Source organism: Rhinopithecus bieti, unplaced genomic scaffold, assembly GCF_001698545.2.
Source record: "Rhinopithecus bieti isolate Rb0 unplaced genomic scaffold, ASM169854v2 scaffold_62795, whole genome shotgun sequence".
Classification (NCBI taxonomy): Eukaryota; Metazoa; Chordata; class Mammalia; order Primates; family Cercopithecidae; genus Rhinopithecus; species Rhinopithecus bieti.
Window position 1 is genome coordinate 371,940 of NW_016824245.1, and position 21,477 is coordinate 393,416.

Here is a 21,477-nt window from a genome sequence, read left to right on the forward strand (position 1 = left end):
GTCTCGATCTCCTGACCTCGTGATCCGCCCGTCTCGGCCTCCCAAAGTGCTGGGATTACAGGCTTGAGCCACCGCGCCCAGCTGTATGTTTTTATTTTTATTTTCTTTTCGATGGAGTCTTGCTCTGTCACCCAGACTGGAGTGCAGTGGCGTAATCTCAGCTCACTGCAACCTCCATCCCCTGGGTTCAGGCGATTCTCCTGCCTCAGCCTCCCAAGTAGTTGGGATTATAGATGTCCGCCACCACACCTGGCTAATTTTTGTTTTTAGTAGAGATGGGGTTTCACCATGTTGGCCAGGCTGGTCTTGAACTCCTGACCTCAGGTGACCTGCCCGCCTCAGCCTCCCAAAGTGTTGGGATTACAGGCCTGAGCCACTGCACCTGGCCATTTTAAAAGAAAAATTTAGACTAGGTTATGAACTGTGTTTGTTGAGGAGAAAAAAAACCTGTGGAAGGCTAATATATGTATATATGTAAATTAAAATAGTTATATATAAATTAAATATTTATGTATACATTTATTTATAAATATATAAATTAAAATATTTATATATACTATATATACACACGCGTGCACACACATACACACATATATATAGCCTATGTGAGGACTATTCTTTGAAGTCTGAAAGACATAGCTTTGTGAAAATTATAAAGGGTTTGAGGCACTTGCTCCAGAAATACTTCCCAAAGTGACCTACTTCTGTTTTTCAGCAACTCATATCTGAGTGTTAATTTTTTTTTCTGTTAAAACAAAGCCCCGTCTGCTCTCATATATCTCACTTCAGCTGTCATCTAGCTCCGGAAAAGATCAATGTTGCTCCAATGCTGGTCATTTTCCAGGACTATATGATATTAAGTGGACCTATCTAGCCTAGTGATCCTCAAGTATATGCCTGTGTGCGTGTGTGCGTGTGTCTGTCTTTCTGTCTGTGGTGTGGGTTTGCTTGTGAGTGGTAGAGATTGTCATCTGGTGGTGACATCTCCATTTGGTTAGGTTGTGGGAGTGGTGGTACAGATTTTTTTTTTTTTTTTTTTTTTTTGCCTCCTCCACAGGGGACATAGTTTGAGAAACTTTGGCCTGGCAATTTAATGCTCAGTGCAGTTTAATGGTGATAAAACTGGAGAAGGCAAGAGTGAGGCCTGAGTCTTGGAGGTTATAAAACTCCTGAAGAAGGCGAGAGTGAGGCCTGAGTCTTGGAGGTTATAAAACTCCTGAAGAAGGCGAGAGTGAGGCCTGAGTCTTGGAGAGAAAGTGGTTGTCAGTGCCTGAAAGGCCCTCGGTTTAATTTGAAGCCAGAGGCCACATTGATCAAGTCTGCCCCGAAAGTCATTGCTTTTCTGAGCGAATGCTCCAGGGGTTTACCCGGCGGAGGCTGGGGGCCACGTGAGCTCCCTTTCTTTCGTTTTCTACCCGGCAGCCTGGAATATTGCCTTCCTGAAACCCCTTGTCATCAGCTGGCGATTCCTGTAAAGAATCTTCAAGATTTTTATGTTTCTCAGAACCTAGCAATAACTTGGAAAAGTTTTCCAAGTAACAGTGATGCATGGGTGTCTGGGGGCAGAGAAGTTAAGGAGCAAGGCACCTTTTTTGAGGACCTGTGGCATGCAAATGACTTATCAGAATGCACATAGTATAACAGTAAACACCGTTTCTTATGGAGGTGAAATAATTCTCACTCCACAGAGACGGAAGTGACCCGAAGCTAGCAGTCTCCTGTATTTGCTTGTGTGACACCGAGCATGTCAGATCAGGGTGTAGGAAACTATGCCTAGCGCAGAGGAGGGTAAAGGAAGTAGGGATTCTGGTGGCTGCGGCATTCTCTAGCAGCGCAGGGTCTCTCGAGCTTCCAGCCACTGGCAGAGGAACCCTTTGGGGCTTGAAAGGGAAACGCAGCCATTCATTCGCTTCGACTGCGGCGGCGACGAAACCAAAACAGGGTGGGGCGGGGTGGGTGGTGCTCTGTAGTGGAAGGCGCCCGCTGGGTGAGGTCTTTGCGTCTGGCCGGGGGATAGGACGGTCAGCCCAGGAGGAGGAAAGGCGCGTCCCGCCTCCAGCTGCAGGGCCAGGCGGCGGCGCCCGCTGGCGTCGCTTTCCCTCTCCTGGTCCGCCTCGGTGCAGGACGGGCTGGGCGGGCCGGGTGGCGCTCGGGGGCCGGGCTCGGAGTCCCCACTTTTCCTCCCTCCTTCCCTCCTCTCGGGGCCGTCCCGAGCGGCCGGGCCAATGGGCGCGGAGAGGAAGGGAGCGGGAAGCTGGGCGCATTGGGCCCGGCCCTCCTACGGCGCCCGCGGCTGCAGCGCCAGCGCCAACGCCAAGTTTGCGCCCAGAGAGTTTGCGCCGGTTCGTGTCCCCCGGCCTCCCTCCCGTTCGCTCCCCCGCGAACCAGGCAGACGTGCGCCCCTCGGTGCAACCACCCACGAGCACCCGGGTGGGAGGACGCCGAGCAGAGGGTGTTGCGGGCTGGGACCGGGGCAGCCACCTCCCGAAGATGCAGGATGGCAGCAGAGCCGCAGCCGTCCAGCCTCTCCTACCGCACCACGGGCTCCACCTGCCTACACCCGCTCAGCGAGCTCCTGGGCATCCCGCTGGACCAGGTAACTGTGGGCCGCGAGCGCAGCGACCCCAGCTCCCCAGCGATCGCGGACGTGGGGCGGGCGAAAGTGTTATCCACCGTCCCTCCGCCTCCATGGCGTATTTTACAGCCACACACTAGACAGCTGTTTTTTTTTTTTTTTTTTTTTTTTTCTTTTCCTTCTTGAGTTGGTGTTAGTGTTTTCTCCTTGTGTGAAAATATTGGTACAGCCTGCGCGGCAAGTTCGACTGACTGAACTTTTTTTTTTTTTTTTTAAAGATTTTTTTCTTTAAGTTTGGGATTGCCTCATTTCCTTTAATCAAGTTCAAGTTCTGAAGTAGTCTGATAAATGAAACCAGAGTTTCTTTCATCAGTGTCCTCAAGTCGTTGTTATTTTTAACTTAGATGACCCTACTTAAAAAATAAGGGCGATTAATCTGTAGACTGTAGTCTATAGATTTTGAATGCAAGACCTGGGTTTTAGACTTCTGCGGCGAGGCTTGTTCAGGGGTGACAGTTACTTTGTACCATGTGTGATGCGGGACACACAAGGACACTTCGGTTTTCCCAGGGTTCGGTTGGCTCATATGTCTGGGGCTGCAGCTTCCGAGTAGGACAGGTTAGTGGGACGAGAGGGGCCCCAGCAGAGTTATTTGAACTGTCCAGGAATTATCTACAACCATTAAAATTAAAAATGGCAACAACAGTGATTCCTGGCAAGAAGCCTTCCTGAAGATGAAGCCTAGTCTTACGCATTTCCTTGTCTCTTCGGGTGCTGCAGGCTAGATCTGCGGGATGCTTAGTAGTGACCCAATCAGTAAATGTTGATTTAAATGGAAATGGGCAGGGCATGCGGGGGGAGGACCCACTGCGCTCCTGTTTTGTTTCATGCTTTTTGCCCGATTTTCTTCCCCTTCCTCTCACCAGTGCTCCTTTTCCTTTCCTTTTAACCAGAGCACACCTGCTGCCCTTTCCGCACACCCCTTCAGCAATGAGAAAGTGAAACCTGGACATTTGCCTTATTCGGGTCCTGTTCACTGAGCCACCCTCATACCTGGCTCACTTTGAGGACCTCACTGAGAACTCCACCTGATGCGACCATTGTGTTCTCATCAGTCGCAAAATCGAGAAAATCAGGAACTTGGGAAGGGTTTCAGGTGCCAAAGCATTTGTGCTTTTGTAAATTATTCTTTAGTTTCTGGTGAGGATGAGATAGCCCCAGGGACCCAGGCAGAGGCAGACATAATAGCAAATTCTTTAGTTCTGAAATTAAATAAAACTCATAGCTGAATTTCCTTAAGGGGAGTTTGTTTTGTACTTACCTCTCCACTCCATATCAGAGGGTATTTTAATTGCATTTTCTCTTCTAAGCTCTTCTACATAGCTAGAAAGACTCCAGGAAGGCTTTTTGTATGGCTAAAGGACCATGGCAAGTTACGGCTGGGAGGTGCTAGAATAATGTTTTTAATGTCTTTCAATTGCATCGCCTACTTTCCTATAAAGGTAATTCTGGTTTTAATTCATAAAAAGGAACAAAAGAGCCTTATGGATGTTTAAGACTGGGAGCGAGGGAGGGACTTCTGGGATAAACCGAAGGAGAAATGTTTGCCATGGCCAGGAGCACCTGAGATCTCTTGGCTCTTAGGTCAGTCTGACCACCCTCCAGCAGGAGCGAGTCTGGATGACCCTTGGTGGAAGAAGCACTTAAAAGGCAGTGCCCCAGGTAGCTTATTTTAGGCCCAAGGAGGCTACATTGTGACTTGCGAGTTTGGAAGCTTTGTGTGGTTTTCCCTTTCCCATTTTTAAGGCTTTTTAAGGGCTTAGATGTCAGACTGACCTGGGTGCAATTCCAGCTCTGCCAGCAAACTTCCCTTCATGACTGCCAGCTGGTACTCGACCCTCTTGGAGCCTCAGCATCCTTGTGTAAAATGGGAGATGACAATAAGACCTACATTTTGAGGTTGAGAAATTTTATATGATGTAAAATGCCTTACATTAGGAAGGTTCTTGTATCAGACAGGGTCCTTGCAGGAAACAGGAACCAACCCCATTGGCTGAAATGAACGAACTTTAATGAGTTACTTAGAGGGGCATGGGCGAGGTTAAGGGAATCAACAAAGGATGTTGAGGTGCTGAGATCAGAAGTAGGGGGCAGCTGGAGGGGAAAGTGGAGGAACTTCACTGCCATTTGTGAGAGCAGGACCAGCTTGGAGGTTGTGTAGAATAAGAGAGAACCTCAGCCCTTCTTCCTACCTTGTAGCCCTTCCATCTCTTCACAGTGACCCCCAAAAGTTACTGGCCTCAGCCTGCAGGGGCTCCTCCTATGGCACAGGACAGGCAGGATAAAGGTGGAGCCAGATCTGGGGGGTAACCCGAGGATAAGAGTGCAGGCCTTGATACGTGTTTGCTCCTGTCCCATTAGAGAGTGACTTTTGATTGGTCTGGGATACGCTCAAAATTATAAAATAAATATCTCAAGTTACTCAAATAGTTTTTTTGTATGCCTCTTAAGGACACTGAATCATTTTCCTAATGTCTTTACATCCTAATTCCTGATTGATTGCACTCCTGTGAATGTCTTTAGCCTCTGGATCCTGTGTCAAGTAGTTTATTATCAGCAAACATGGAAATACCTGGTAAGCATTCTGCTTCGTGTGTGGAGAACTCTTTATTCATTCTTTTTCATCTGATTCTTGCATTTATCTGTTTCTGTTAACTTTGTGGCATCCTTAAATAGGAAAGCCTGTGTGTGGTTAGAACTACACTCAGGAAAAGTCGATGGTTTTTGTTTCCAGGGAACTTTGATTAGTCTGACATCCTTCTAAAGATGTGAAATGTAAAATTATCTCCCTTAATTAGAGACAGATAGAGCATAGTAATTCAGATGCAGAATACAGGAAATGGGATGATGACTTGTGGGCCTCTATAGGTGCTTCAAAGATAAGCTTGTTGAAAACTTGATTTCTAAATGATGGGCCCCTGTCCAGTGAGCAAGTACAGAGCTACCGTAGTTAGTAGGACTACTCCAATAAAAACCTTCACTTAGGATAAATCAGGCAAGCACTTTTCTTTCCCGTTTTGGGGGAATCAAGGAATCATCTGCTCCTGTCCTCCCCACTCTGTTTTGGTTGTGGAGTGTAACTTGATGTGCCTTTAAACTAAAGGTTTGCAAGATTGACTCAGTTGCCAAAACAGATGATAATGTTGACATTAGTAATTTGTGTAGTGCACAGTTATGTCCTAGGAGATGTGAAAGCTGAAATGGAAAGTTTTTCCAGGCTTTAAGGAACTTCCAATTTGGTGGTTGGAAATTCTGCCCACCACCAAAGCATTTTTGGGGTTTTTTACCTGATGGTGCTCTCAAACTGTGTGTGTGTGCGTGCATGAAGTATGAATTCAGTGTTACACTAGGACTCTCTGAGGTGTTTCCTGCCCCCCCCGCCCCCTGCCATTTAGCATCAGCAGCAAAAGAGGCAAGGGGAAAATAGACCAGGAGATAAGAATCCAGGAAATAATTTTGAGGTTAAAACAGCGAATGTTTAGGATTATTAATGTAAGCTTGTGTCACCATTTAAAAGTCTGAATGAATGAAGACCAGCTTTAAAGACGTGGTACTCCAGACTGATGGTGATACCAGGAGTGAGTTTGATTATTTCACCTGGGCCCATGACTACAAAGTTTCTTTCTTTCTTTCTTTTTTTTTTGAGACGGAGTCTGTCACCCAGGCTGGAGTGCAGTGGTAAGATCTTGGGCTCACTGCAAGCTCCACCTCCCAGGGTCACGCAGTTCTCCTGCCTCAGCCTCCGGAGTAGCTGGGATTACTGGAGCACGCCACCATGCCTGGCTAATTTTTGTATTTTTATTAGAGATGGGGTTTCACCATGTTGGTCAGGCTGGTCTCGAACTCCTGACCTTGTGATCCACCCACCTTGGCCTCCCAAAGTGCTGGTATTACAGGCGTGAGCCACTGCACCCGGCCGACTACAAAGTTTCTTTACCTATCTGGAGCTGTCAGTCCTGGTTGCTTCCCTTGGCCATGCTTGCAAAGCCCAGCCTTCAGTTCTCTTCTTATCTAAGTCTTGTCCTTCATTAAAAGCTCAGCTCACATTCCAGTCATTGTTAAATCAATTAAATATTTATTTAATGCTATTAGTGCCAGGTACCTGGCCATGTGGTAGAAATACAAGGATGAAAAAAATCAATGTCCCCATCCTATAAGGGCTTATATACTCTAGAGGAAACAAAAGGCCAATGTAAGTGTATAGGCTGTATATGGTCACAGACCTGTGTAGGCGCTGTACAGGTTTGTAGATGGTGCCATGGTAGAATAGAGAAGGAATGCCCACAGGACATGCTGGACTCATGTAGAATTTACTGTTTACATTTAATGCTTGGTAAATGTTACCTTATATTGTTAGTTATCTTGCTGGGTTTGTAAGCTTAATTCCAAACTAATTTAAAGTCTCTTTGTAGTCAAGGCCTGAGTTCCCATGCAACTTTATTTATGGATCCTGACATCTAAATTTCATGTAATTTTCACAAGTCTTGAAATGTTCTTCCTTAGATTTTTTTTTAACCCTTTAAAATGTAAAATGCGTCTGTAGCATGTAGGCCACACAGAAACAGGCAGTGGGCTGGATTTGGCCTGATAATCGGATCTCCTCAAATATGGTGCATGGATTGTCATCAGAATCTTCTGCCATGGGTGTTCCTGGGATCCCGCCCTATCCTGCTGAATTTGAGTATCAGGGTGTGAGGGCACTTCCCAAGTGATTCTTATGCCAACTAAAGTTGGAGAGCCATTACTATAGTCAAGGGAGGATATTGCAGGGTTTACGTTGTGAAAAGATTTTCATTTTGTGAAGGGGTATGGAAGGTCCTCACTGAAGGAGGTAGGGATGGAGGAGGAAGCAGGGGTTTTGCGGATGAGTGCAGGGTTAGAGAAGTATTTAAAGGAAATTGAGAAAGCACTGACAAGGTCAGTTGAATGAGCCGCTGAATATAATCAACCTACTGACAATTATACATTTTTAGACCAATGAATATGCACAAATATGTGCTTTTTTTCTTTCAGCAGCTCCTTTCAGGAGCAAAAGTGAAACAGAAGTTTTCAGAGAAGGTTGTTGGGAAGTTAAGAAGCTCGGATGTTAAAAGATGCTGACAAATGGTTGGTGGTGATAAGAGTGAAGAGGAAAACTTCTTGAGATGGTGGTTCGTGGAGGGGCAGGTACAGAGGAAGTGAGAGAGCTGGAGGGCTGGGATATGCGAGTGAAGGATTTCTAGTGAAGTCTTTCTGGGTGATGATGAAAATCAGGGTGTGCACCTGAGGGTCGGGATGAAAGTCTGTTCAGTGTAGCAAACGGGAAATGGGGTATTTGTATTTGATGGATTGTCCTTCTTGACATTGATGGTATCCAGGTGAATTTGGGGAGTTGCGGTGGAGAAGACTATGAGGTCCCTAAGGTTTCCAGGAATATGGAGGAGTCACCAGAGGTGGGTAGATTCTGAAAGCAGGAAGAGGGAGCAGAGAGGGTGTGACCTGGCCTGCTGTCTGTCATGCACTCAGCCTGCACCTCTGCCTGCATCTTCTCACATAACATTAGGAGTGTGAGGGAGTCCGGAGGGAGGAAAGGTTTCCTATGAGGATAGTGGAAGGAAAATAGCTTGGTGGCTCACGCCTGTAATCCCAGCACTTTGGGAGGCCGAGGGGGCCAGATCACCTGAGGTCAGGAGTTTGAGACCAGCCTGGCCAACATGGTGAAACCCCATCTTTACTAAAAATACAGAAATTAGCCAGGTGTGGTGGCGCATGAATGCAGCCACAGCTACTCGGGGGGCTGAGGCAGGAGAATTACTTGAACCCAGGATGGGGAAGTTGCAGTGAGCCAAGATTGTGCCACTGTACTCCAGCCTGGGTGACAGAGCAAGACTCCATCTCAAAAAAAAAAAAAAAAAAAAGGAAAAGAGAAAAAGAAAACAGTGCAAAGCAGCAATGGGGGGTCTGGAAAAGCCCTGACCTGCTGCTTCTGACCTTGGCTTTGCTGTCGTGGTGGTAAAATGAGAACAGAGGGCGGGCTTTGTGAAGGTCAGCAGTATAAAGGAAGGGAGTGGGAATATGAGTCACAGAGGAGGGGGAGAAGGAAGTCGGGGCAGCACATGGATGCAAGTTGAGAAGTGGCACTTGCAAAATGTGAGTGAGGGTTGGGAGGTGTGGGAGGGGTCTAGGCAGGTAGGGTGGCCCCTTAGGGTCTCAGAACCCTGATGAGGCGGTGTCCAGTGACTGACTCTGAACTTTGCAGTCCTTCCTGGAGCTGCACATTCATGTGGTGGAAAGTTCCTTTGTGGTTCTGAAGAGCTTGCTGGTGGCAGGTGGGGGGGCCTTTTGGAAGCAGCCTGAGGGCATTGAATGTGGATGGGGGTAAGATGGTGAGGTATAAACCCCCAGGTCCACACAGTTGCAGAGGGCAGGGCTGGTGGAGTTGGGGACTGTCCCTCAGAGCCTGTGTGAGGATGGGCCATCTCCATGGTGGAGGATTCCGGATAAGTCCAGAAGGTGGGCTGGCCTACTGGAAACTGCTGGCTGGTGTCACAGTCTGGTGGCTAGATTTGACAAAAATTGAAGGGAGGACAGAGAGATCACAGGTATGGCCATATATTCCCTGGCATTTGAAGCAGAGGCCTAGTGTGTCCTGGAGCTTTAGCCTTCCTGTCATGGAACGAGAGGTGGTTCTTCACAACTTGGCCTCAGTTTACCTGTCTGGCTTAAGGACACTGACAACTCTATACATTGAATGCTTATGCTCTCAGCACTGCTCTGCATGCATTCTCTCAGTTAATACAGTACTAAAAGTTATTCCCCAAATTTCTTCCTTCTTTCCCCAAATTTTTTCTTTCTTTTTTTTCTTCTTTCCTCCTTCCTTTTCTCTCTTTTCTTTCTGAGATGGGATCTCACTCTGTTGCCTAGGCTAGAGTACACTGGCTTGATCATGGCACCCTGCAGTCTCAAACTCTTGAGCTCAAGCAATCCTCCTGCCTCAGCTTCCCAAGTAGTTGGGACTAAATGTGCACACCACCCCACCTGCTAATATTTTTGTATTTTTTGTAGAGATGTGGTCTTGCCATGTTGCCCAGGCTGGTCTTAAACTCCTGGCCTGAAATGATCCTCTTGCCTCAACCTCCCAGAATGCGGGGATTATAGTCATGAGTTACCACACTCAGCCTGTTCCCCAAATTTCAAGTTAGGAAGCAGTCCCCAGGGCTTATGTTACTTGCTTGTAGCTGGGCAGGGGCAGAGGCAGGACTTGAACTCAGGTCTGTCACTGGAGGCCGTGCTTCTGGTTGCTGCACTGCATCCCAGCACCATTTTCCCTGTGTGCTGTGCTTCCACCACAGTGGACTGTTTACTTCCTATCTGTCAAACACGGTGTGTCTTTCACACCCTCCAGCCTCTGCACACACACACTTCCTTCTCCTTGGAGGTTTATTCCTCGTCCTGGTCCTCAATTCCTGTTTTCAGGCTGGGCCCTAAAATCCTTTCCTCCTGTTTTCCCTCTGCAACCCAGTTCTCTCTCCCCCACCAGGGCCAAATGGACCCCTTCTTCCTCTCTGTTTCTCCATAGCATTCTATCCATATTACATTGCTCTGCCTTTCACTTTATGTCGTCGATGTTTTTTGGTCTCTCTGTCCTGCCTGACTGAGAGGCTTCTTTCCATAGTTACTTATTGAGCGCTGTGTGCTAGTGGGCTAAATGGAGATACAGAGATTAGTGAATTATCTGTGCCTTCTATGAGACAGACATGTAGACACTTGGTAAACTGCTGTTTGCCTGTAAGCCTTGAAATACATGTGCTCAACGCACACACCATTGCCAGAGGACATGGGGCCTCGGCATCTCTGGGCCTCTCCTGAGACGGTGCTGGGGGAGAACTTCCTGGGAGCAGCTGCTTTAGAAGCAGGAGGGAAATTAGAGGGGAGAGGGGCCAGATGAGACCATCGGAATATTCTAGGAGGAAGAGAAGAGAATCACATTCTTTGTGGGCAGGGATCATTATCCAAAAAGAAAATATCAACAAATTGAATTTAAACATCGGATTGTCTTTTATTAGTGATTTATGAATCTGGCAGCATCCCATCTGTAAAATGGCAAGGCTGAGCTGAGCTGAAGAGGTGGACTTTACAGGTAGAAAAGGCTGAAGAAAGCAGAAGCAAAGAATAAGAAGCAAAGTTACTTTCCTTATAAGGTTAAAAAAGATGGGACTTCCTTATACTGGCTCAGGTAGCCTGGGCCCCTTTTCTGTTGGTTGCTGTGAAGCTCCTGTTTTTTTTGTTTTTGTTTTTTTGAAAACGGGTCCATTGTAAAGTTGTTTGTTTATATAGCTCCTAGTTCCAGTGACTCCATTCTGGTTTGGTCTGGTCTGTGGGGCCTAGTGCAGGAGCTTGGTCCAAAACAATCGCTCCTTATTAATTTTATTTAATACCACCCAGGATAAATCTTCGTCATCTTTGTATGCTTAGGACAAAGTAGGAGCTAAATACATGTTTGTTGAATTGAAATGGAATTTTATTTACATTTTTGGATTGGAATGAATGACTTAATTAAGATAAAATTGGGAGCCAGTTCTTTTCACCAACTGAATTAGGCCTGTTTATTATTTGGAACCTGAATATCAGATTAAATGGGCCTAATTTCTAATTGGAAAATTAATTCATGGCTCAGTTGCTGATAGTGAAATGTTTATCTTGGATTATTTAAAGATGGCATACTCCATTCCCATTTTCATTGTGTGCAGTTCATATACTCATCACCTCCAGTTATAAATGCAGCTATTAGTATCATTTTTTTTTGGCCCAGTTGTTTCAGATTTCTGTGAACATGTAGAAATTTCCCTTAGCAGTCTAAAGTCAAGTCATACACACAAAAGATGCCATATAGTCAAATACTCTGTATTCTGTAGCTTGGCCTTGGAATTACATTTATTTGTTTTATTTTTATTTTTTATTGAGACAGGGTCTTGTTGTGTTGCCCAGGCTGGTCTTGAATTCCTGGGCTTAAGTGATCCTCCTACCTTAGCCTCCCAAAGTGCTAGGATTACAGGCGGAAGCTACCATACCCAGCCAGGAATTACATTTATAAAGGAAAATTTCATTAAAAGATTATATCTAAAGAGGTAAAATCTGGAAATATCTTTTGTACCAGTGACTTGTATAAAGAATTCAGTCTGTGTCACTTAGTAACAGTGACTGTGTGCTTTTCAAAGGCTTTCTATTTTAAGTCAGCTCTTTTAGTAAACAAGATAAAGGGATAACTTATTGCAGTCTCATTAATAACAATTTCTAGTAGTTTTGCCATGCAAACACAAAGATAGAGAGTCATCAGTGGGAAAAGTAACTCCAAAGAGTTTGTACTGGTTAAAAATGTGCTTTATTAAAAGATAACTATTTCTTTTAATAAAGCTTGAGAAATGTAACTATCTGCAAAAAGATTAATTCATTAACCTATTTGCATTGTGATTTTTAGTTATCAAAAAAAAAAAAAAANTAGTAAAACTGATTAATTTGAGAGATGGGTTTGAAAGTCCACAATCACCTTAAAGGGTTTAATGAAGGTTTCTGGGCTGATATTGCTGGGGATTTCCAGCAAACTACCATTTTATTATAAATATTCCATTCTCAGGTTTATTTACCAAAAAACAAAAACAAAAACAAAACAAAACAGGGAACTCAGGTTCTAATGTAATTTGGAGAAGAGCAAGGGTACCTTTGAAAAGTTTGTGTTCAAGTTGCCCTAAACTCTTATTTCAAACAAGGAGTTAAAATGTTAAAATATTCTGTTATTTATTTATTTCTTTTTTAACTTTGTCTCATTCATCATTCTGTGGCTGACTTGAAACAGATAAGTCAGCAAAGGTACACAGCAAAAGGTTGCTAAGACTTACAGGAAGTTACTAAACTCAAAAGTCATTTCATGAAATTTCATGAAGTGGTTTAACTGTGAGTGTCACAGTTAAACTTCTTTGTTCCTGAGACTCCCCTACCCCCTGCCCTGGTATTCTTTTTTGCTCTCTGTTTTCATTTTATTTATCTATTACATTCTTTTAAATTTTTATTTTTTGTTGATTTTTTAAAAGCTTTTATTTTATACAGATGCAGTTTACAAAAATCACTTTTCAGGCCGGGCAGGGTGGCTCATGCCTGTAATCCTAGCACTTGGAGGGGCCAAGGCAGGTGGATCACTTGAGGTCAGGAGTTCGAGACCAGCCTGGCCAACATGGTGAAACCCCATGTCTACTAAAATACAAAATTAGCCGGGCGTGGTGGTACATGCCTGTAATCCCAGCTACTTGGGAGGCTGAGGCAGGAGAATTGCTTGAACCCAGGACGCGGAGGTTGCAGTGAGCTGAGATCATGCCACTGCACTCCAGCCTGGACGACAGTGTGAGACTCCATCTCAAAAAAAAAAAAAAAAAATCACTTTTCCGATTAGGTAGTACAGGCACTTACTATCAAAGTCACAAGCAGAAAATGGGATATAAGGAAAGGTCCGTCTCTTTTACCTCTGTTTCCCCTGTTTCCAGCTGGCCAGATTTCCATGGTTCAGTTGCATGGTTTCAGAGATAGTCTGTGTCTACATATGCCCAGAATCTTTTTGTCTCATTTTCTGACATAAGTGATAGCCTATGGTTCCCTCCCTCCCTCCTTCCCTCCCTTCCTTCTTTTCTTCCTTTCTTCCTTTCAACTTAACAGTGTCTCTTAGGGATTGATTCATGTCTGTATATATAGAGCTCTGGTGACTTTTGAACTTCCTTTCTGCCTTTTCTGAAAGCTTTGTTTCTGTTCTTCCAGTCATGGTTTTGTGTTATGAGAAAAATCTGGAATTATAACTCCCCCACAAACCGGGAAGGAGCTGAGAGACCAAAGAATGACTCAGACAAGTCCAACTTGGCAAGTAGATGAATTTAGTAGGACTTATATATGGGACACTCCTGGGTGGCAGCAGGACAGCTCTAGAGATCCTCATCACCTCTTGTGTCTAAATTGCTTTTGAGATGATTTTCTGGCTCTTTGCCTCCTATGTTTGAGTAATGCAACTGTGTGTGTGTGTGTGTTTTTTTTTTGTTTGTTTGTTTTGTTTTGGATAGGTTCACAGATACTCTCCGGGATGTTTGGGTTCTCAGGGACACCTGCTCCTTGGCTGGGCACCATGACCTTGGCTGACTGCCCAGCCTTCAAGGTTCAAGCAGCGGACGTACACCCTTAAATAACCTGGTGGGGGATTGGTCACCCTACAATTTCTCCTTTAGCAAATGCTGCAAATGGTGGTGTTGGGGGAGTGAGAGGGTTGGAGAGGGGTCCTTTCATGGTGGCACTACCTTCTCTGCTCACATTCCCAGGAATATGGACACCCTGGAGTGCTACTTGCAATGAGACCTGTCGGTGGAAGAGCAATGAGCTGGGGGAGGCAGAAGACTTGGGGTTTGTTTCCAGTGTCCCCTTAAATGGAGAGAAGTGACTTGGGATGGGCATAAGGACATTAACTATTCCCTTATCTCTTGTGCCTTAGGGATAAAAATGACTCTGCCTCCTACTGGCCTGGTGGCAGTAGACTTCTCCAGAATTCTTAATATCCCCATCTCCTGGAAACAGTGCTCTTTAAAACCAGTTTGGCTCTGGAATTTCAAGACCTTCGACCTTAGTGCAAAAGGGTTAGTTTTAGCTTGTAAAAGAACACATTTTGAAGGTAAAGACGACAAACCAAGACTTTTTTTCTTCCAATTTTAGTAGACTTAGCTAAAAAGATTGTACCTGTATAATTTGCTTTCTTATTTCTCCAAACGAAATGTGTGCAATTCACCACATGTTGGGTGAACTGAGTTGACCTTTGGGGCTCTGGAATCTTCTGTCTTCTTTCACCTCACCTAGAGTAAGGCCAGGATGCCTTAGGAACATGTGAACTATACTCTGGCAGAAAGATGTTGCAAAGAGCTTCTAATTTTTGTCCGTTAGGAATGCTGAGGTGTTTATAGCCTCCTTTCTGCATTCTAGTAAAAGATAATTGCCTATTGTCTCCAAACAATAAATGTTAACTTACCTGCACATTATTTTATTATTTTATATATTTTGAGACAGAGTCTCACCCTGTTGCCCAGGCTGGAGTGCAGTGGCATGATCTTGGCTCACTGCAACCTCCGCCCTTTGGTTTCAAGAGATTCTCCTGCCTCAGCCTCCCAAGTAGCTGGGATTATAGGTGCCTGCCACCACACCTGGCTAATTTTTGTATTTTTGGTAGAGACAGGGTATCACCATGTTGGCCAGGCTGGTCTCAAACTACTGACCTCGTGATCTGCCTGCTTCAGCCTCCCAAAGTGCTGGGATTACAGTCATGAGCCACCGTGCCGGGCCCTGCATGTTATTTAACAAAAAGGAGGGAAATCAACATATATACAGAATTAAATTCAGAAAGTCACTTTATATAAATTGTGGAAGGAAGGACAAAAGAAGGTTTTCTTCTTATTCATGTATGCAGACTGGGAAAGAGTTTACAAAAGGAAATAAAAGACTATTTTTTTTGTTTTTGTTTTGATTTTTTTTGGTACTTTCATTTTTGTTGAGTTAAAGTTTACCCGGTTTCATATTTAGTTTTACTATGGTGCAAAACTTAAGTTGATGTACACGGGTTTTTTTCTGTCTACAGATGTATTTAGAGTGTCTTTAGAAAATATATTCATCTCATTACCAGTTTTGTTAGTTTAAAAGAAGGGCAAAGTGAGGCTGTATATTAAAACAATAATTTCATCAAAATAGACAGTGGAGCTCTGTTTCATCATAATGATAAAATAAAAACTTTAGCCAAATTAAATTTAAAGGAGTTAGTTGAGCAATGGATTATTCCCGAATCAAGCAGCCTCCCAAGCCGGAGTAGGCTGTGAGACTCCAGCACGGCCACGTGGTGGAAGATTTATGGACAGAAAAAGGAAAGTGAAGTACGGGAAATGGAAGTAAGGTACAGAAACAGCTGGATTGATTACAGGATGGCGTTTGCCTTGTTTGAAGAAGATTCAAACATTTGGATACATTTGATTGGCCAAAACTCGGTGATTGACACTAGTATGTAGGTATGGTCTGTTTACACCTCTGCTTGTTAAAGTTTATGATGTACAGAAGAACATTTAGGTCGAAATTAAAATATGTAAGGAGGCAACTTTAGGATAAACTTGATTTAACATTAACAATGAATGATAAATTATGGCTGTTTATCTTAGCTGGTTGCAATTGCAGAGAGAATCCTGAGGAAGCTAGTGGGCTATAAAACAATTTAGAAATTGACTGCTTATGACTTTTATGAGAGCTGAAAAACCTCTTGTATACTTGGCAACCTTCAGATGTTTGTTAGAGTAGTATGTGTCTAGATTTGGTTCCCTGCTGCAAAGTTTCTAGAAGAACTGGAGAAGTTAGAAAAGAGCAAGAAAAATGGTTACAAGAACAACTAGGCTGAAAATTGCTAAACAAAAGGAAATGAACTTAAATGTCAATGAATTGACTAAGAAAAGTCACAAGATGGTAGAGTGACCATCAGTGAAGACTGGAAAATGCTAGTTAGGCAACCATAGATAGGGTGGGCCACTAATGCATCTCATTTCCTGAAGAAGGTCTTGAACTTGATGGTCTTTAGAAAGCATCTTTGTTCTGTTATTTTGCAATGAACCTTCTTTACCTCACGTGAAAGTGCCAAGGGTCTCATGGGCATTTCAAAAAGTGACTTGCAGGATTTAAAAGATTGCCATTTGCTTCGTATAAGATGGAACACATTCTTAGGTGATCTTTTCTTTTCTTTCTCTCTCTCTCTCTCTTTTTTTTTTTTTTTTTTTTTTGTTGTTGTTGTTTTTTGAGACAGAGTCTCACTGTGTTGCTCAGGATGGAGTGCAGTGGTGTGATCTCTGCTCACTGCAACCTCTGCCTCCCAGGTTCAAGCGATTCTCCTGCCTCAGCCTCCCAAGTAGCTGGGACTACAGGCACCTGCCACCATGCCTGGCTAATTTTTTTGTATTTTTAGTAGAAATGGGGTTTCACCGTGTTGACCAGGCTGGTCTCAAACTCCTGACTTCAATTGTTCCACCCGCTTCAGACTCCCAAAGTGCTGGGACTACAGGCGTGAGCCACTGTGACCAGAGAGGTGATTTTTTAAAAATAAACTTTTAATTTTGTAATATTTTTAGATTTAAAGAGAAGTTATAGAGATAGCCAGGTGGAGAGTATGAACCCAAAATATCTGAGACAGGTCTCAATCAATTTAGAAAGTTGATTTTGCCAAGGTTAAGGACGCACCTGTGACGCAGCCTCGGGGGCCCTGGCGACATGTGCCCAAAGTGGTCGGGGTACAACTTAGTTTTATACATTTTAGGGAGGCAGGAGACATCAATCAATTTGTGTAAGATGTACATTGGTTCTGTCCTAAAAGGTGGGACAACTTGAAGCAGGGGACGGGGCTTCCAGGTCATAGGTAGATAAGAGACAAATGTTGCATTCATTTGAGTTTCTGATTAGCCTTTCACTGAATACACAATTTACATGTGAGAGGAGCGTAGAGGAACAGTCACTTTTGCTTAGTCTGGCTTAGTGAAACCATAGGGCAGAGGAAGCCATTGGATATGCATTTGTGTCACATGGGCAGAGAGATGGCTTTGAGTTCTGCTTGTCCTTTGTCCACAAGGAATTTCCTTGTGGGCAGATTGTGAGGGTGGTTTGTAGCTTTTTTATCTTTGTAGTTATCTTATTTAGGAATAAAATGGGAGGCAAGTTTACCTATTGCAGTTCCCAGCTTGACTTCCCTTTGGTTTAGTGATTTTGGGGTCCTGAAATTTATTTTCCTTTCATGGGAGGCACGTCCTTGTAAGCCCAGCTACATGGGAGGTTGAGGCAGGAGGATCCCTTGAGCTCAGGAGTTTGAGACCAGCCTAAGCAACATAGTGAGACTCCCATCTCTTTAAAAAAAAAAAAAATTGTAAAGATAGTATGGAGAGGTTTCACATACATCTCACCCTGGTTACCCCAGTGTTAACATCTTACATGACTGTGGTATATTTGTCAAAACTACGAAACCAACATTAATATATAACCATTAAATAAACTTCAGACTTGAATTTCACCAGTTTTTCCATTAATGTCTTCTTTCTATTCTGGGATCTCATTACCTTACCTTATAATTCCCCTATGTAAAGTGTACAGTTCACTTTTTTTTTTTTCTTTTTTAGATGGATGGAGTTTCGCTCTTGTTGCCCAGGCTGGAGTGCAATGGTGCTCTCTCAGCTCACTGCAACCTCCACCTCCTGGGTTCAAGTGATTCTCCTGCCTCAGCCTCCTGAGTAGCTGGGATTACAGACATGCGCCATCATGCCTGGTTAATTTTTGTATTTTTAGTTGAGATGTGGTTTCACCATGTTGGCCAGGCTGGTCTCAAACTCCTGACCTCAGGTGATCCGCCTGCCTCAGCCTCCCAAATTGCTGGGATTACAGGTGTAAGCCACTGCACCTGGTCCAGTTCACTGTTTTTTAGTATATTCACAAGATTGTGACAATGGTATTGAATTTTAGAACATTCTCATCCCATCTAAAAGAACCTTGGATCATTAGTAGTCCTCCTTTCCTCCCATATTCTACCTCCCTATCCCCCCTTCTTCCTTAACCCTGGAAATCACTAATCTACTTTCTCTCACTCAGTTTGCCTCTCCTGGACATTTAATATAAATAGAATCATACAGTATGTGGTCTTTGTGACTGGCTTCTTACATTTCCAAGGGTCTTTGGTGATTTTTGATTGGGTGCTTATGTTCTGTTGTGCATTATCTGTGGAAATATTTTGAGACCAGATTTAAAGTGGAATCCTTTTGATAGAATTTAGGCTTCTGCAGCTGAGGTATTCCCAATCCAGGCTCCCTTAAAATGCATTTGCTGCTTTGGATTTTTGTTGACCACACAGGGCATGTGAATTTAGGCCCCCAAACTCTCATTCTCAGGGCAGTCTTTGCACTTTTTGTCCCTCTACCCAGAGACAAAGCCCAAATAAGAACACATTTGCTGTTTCCCTCTGTGGGGAGGACCTCATCCCTGTGAGGTGTCTCCCTTCAGAATTTAGGAGGGGTTCCTGGCTTCGGGATAAATCTTAATTTTATGCACAACCTTCATTTCTTCCTGCCACCTCTCCCTTCTCAGCCTGCTTTGTCTCCTTTGCCCAAACTCTAGGCCACCTGGATGGGTATATACCCCAGGGAAAAATGCCAGCTCCAGGCATGCTTGTCTCTCTGATTTTTGCTTTTTCTTGCATTTCTGGCATCTGAGGAATCTTCTTACTTTCTGACAGTTTGGTTGTGCATGAAATGATCAGTGTATCAGCATGAACTCATGTTTAGTTTAATATAGATACAGATGGTTACATATAAACATATTTATAGATCGGTGTATAGTGAAGGATTTGTGCGCATGCGCACACACACACACGCGCGCGCGCAATTTCTTTCCGTGTCAACTGAGAGGTCTACAAAAGGTGACACACCATTAGCAACGAGTACACTTAAGCCTGGATCTTGGTTTCTAACACCGTTTTCCAGTAAAAGGATCCAGGCTTTTTGGAGAAATGCCTGATTCTAGCACTGGGCCAGAATATATACAAGATGAACCTGGAACATTTTGTATGGTAGAGTGTATGGAAGAATTCCAACAGAAAAACCAAAAGCCATAAGAGTATGTCAAATGGACATAGGAGCCAACTGAAGCTGCTGTCAGTGGCCAAAGCTGCACCAGTCTGAGCAAAATAAAGAAGCATTCAATTATAGAAGTATAGACTAGATAGAGAAGTCTAGGCTGGCACAGTGGCTCACGCCTGTAATCCTAGCACTTTCGGAGGCCAAGACAGGCAGATCACTTGTGCCCAGGAGTTTGAGACTAGCCTGGGCATCATGGCAAAACCCCATCTCGACAAAACATGTAAAAATTAGCCGGGCATGGTGGCATATGCCTATGGTCCCAGCTATTCAGGAGGCCATGGTGGGAGGATCCCTTGAGCCCGGGAGGCAGAGGTTCCAGTGAAGCCATGATTGGGCCACTGCTGATTCCAGTGTGGGTTTCAGAGCCAGATCCTGGCTCAAAAAAAAAAAAAAAAAAAAAAAAAAGTTAGATTATAGATCTATAAATCTATAATCTATAGGTTATAGAAATTTTGGGTTGTAACTCAAAGTATAAAATAAACATCTGTGGGTTCATACCGATATAAATAAATGATTGAATAGGCAAATAAATAGAGAAAATGGACAAATCTCCCTGCAGAAGAATTGCACATAATTATGTAGACACTCACCCTTAAGACGGTGGAATGTAACTCTCCACTCCTTAAAAGTCAGCTGTGCATAGTGACTTCCCTCCAGAGTACAGTGTGGAAAGGGGAGTGGGGAGAACAACTTTCCAGTGGAGAAACCTGTCAGACACTACCTCTGCTGAGTGATCAAAGTCAGCATCAACAGTGGTAGTTCTGTGGATAGTGCGTTACCCTTAATATGATGTGGGGAAAACGGCACTTCACATCTGTGGTCTTCCTTGCAAAAACCTATAACCCTTAACCCCTGTCTCTGAGAAAAACATCAGACAAATCTCAATTGAGGGTTTCTACAAAATACCTGAGCAATACTCTTCATATGTAAAGGATTTTTGGTTCCTCTTGACTCTTTAGGCTCCTCACAGGTAATTTTCATGAATGAATAGTTTTTTAATAAGGGATGTATTTTTATCTCCCCATAACATCAATCATCAGAGCCATACCCAAATGAAAGTCTTCATGCATTTACCATTGCTCACCAAGGTGGCCTCTCATTAAGTTCCGACCTTGGAAATGCTATTCTGCCTCTCAGGTACTGGATTCAGTCTCTCCTTATTACAGAATCATTCTAAGCATATCTTGTCTAAGCCACAAGAATCCATGCAAAAATCTGCTTCTGAGAAATTATAGCGTACCAGCTGAATGAAAGTAGACAAAACTTCAGATCCAGGTTGTGTAACCGATGTTTGGATTTCCTCCTGAGGTGTGTCCTGTGAGCTCACCTTGCTATGGTAATGGGAAAAACACTGGCATAGGACTAGGAAGAGCTGGGCTCTAGTCCCGGAGCCAGTATTTATTAGGTGTGTGACGTTGGGCAAGCTATTTAAACTTTTGGAGCCTGATTCCTTATCTGCAAAATGAGCTAATCATACCTACATGAAGGGGTTGTTATGAATATGAAATGAGGTTGGGGAAGCGTGGGAAAGGTTTCAGTGCACTCTTTAGGCAACAGGTAGGCGTTTTTGTTTCCTGTTATTTCCCATTGTCAGCCCCATCACATTTTTGAAGCCAGTAGAGAAAAGGCTTCATTGTTACAGCACTGAATGTCAGAAATAGACATTTTCTGTCTTGTAGGACTTTATTTCTGATGGTCTAAGTTGGACAATTGTCAGACTCCACTGAAATGTCTTGGACTTAAATGTGTTCTTGGGACTCTCTTAATGAATAGATAGGATGCCTGGGCGGTGAGGAGGGCGTGGGTGGTGTTTGGAAGGAAAGTTTGGTTTTTAGTTAGTAGCTGGAAGAGAAAGAAGAGACTTAACTTGGAGGATAACAAGGGGATGATAAAGTAACTTCTGTTACTTTAGGGCAGAAAAGATGAGGCAGAAGAAGGCAATAAGTGAGAAATAGATGACAGATGGAAAGAAAAACATTTTTGACTATTGTGAAATGGGAGGGTGGAAATCTAATCTGAAATGCAAATAAGTTTAGTGTACCCAGGAAGTGTGAAAGAACCTTGCAAAGGAATGACTTTTTATCAGGTAAACATTAGTTCTTGTCAGTGGACTGAGAGGTTGTTAGTTTGGGTGTATTCTTAGCC

The 21,477-nt window shown here is 43.8% G+C and overlaps 1 protein-coding gene across 1 annotated transcript in view; it reads left to right on the plus strand.

The window, feature by feature from the left end:
- Positions 1-2,060: 2,060 nt before the first annotated feature.
- Positions 2,061-21,477, plus strand: part of MBOAT1 (membrane bound glycerophospholipid O-acyltransferase 1) — a 116,266-nt gene continuing 96,849 nt past the window's right edge. The window contains exon 1 of the mRNA XM_017862204.1: positions 2,061-2,596. Coding sequence (XP_017717693.1) covers positions 2,498-2,596 — 99 coding nt within the window. The 5' untranslated portion in view covers positions 2,061-2,497. The remainder of the gene's footprint in view (positions 2,597-21,477) is intronic.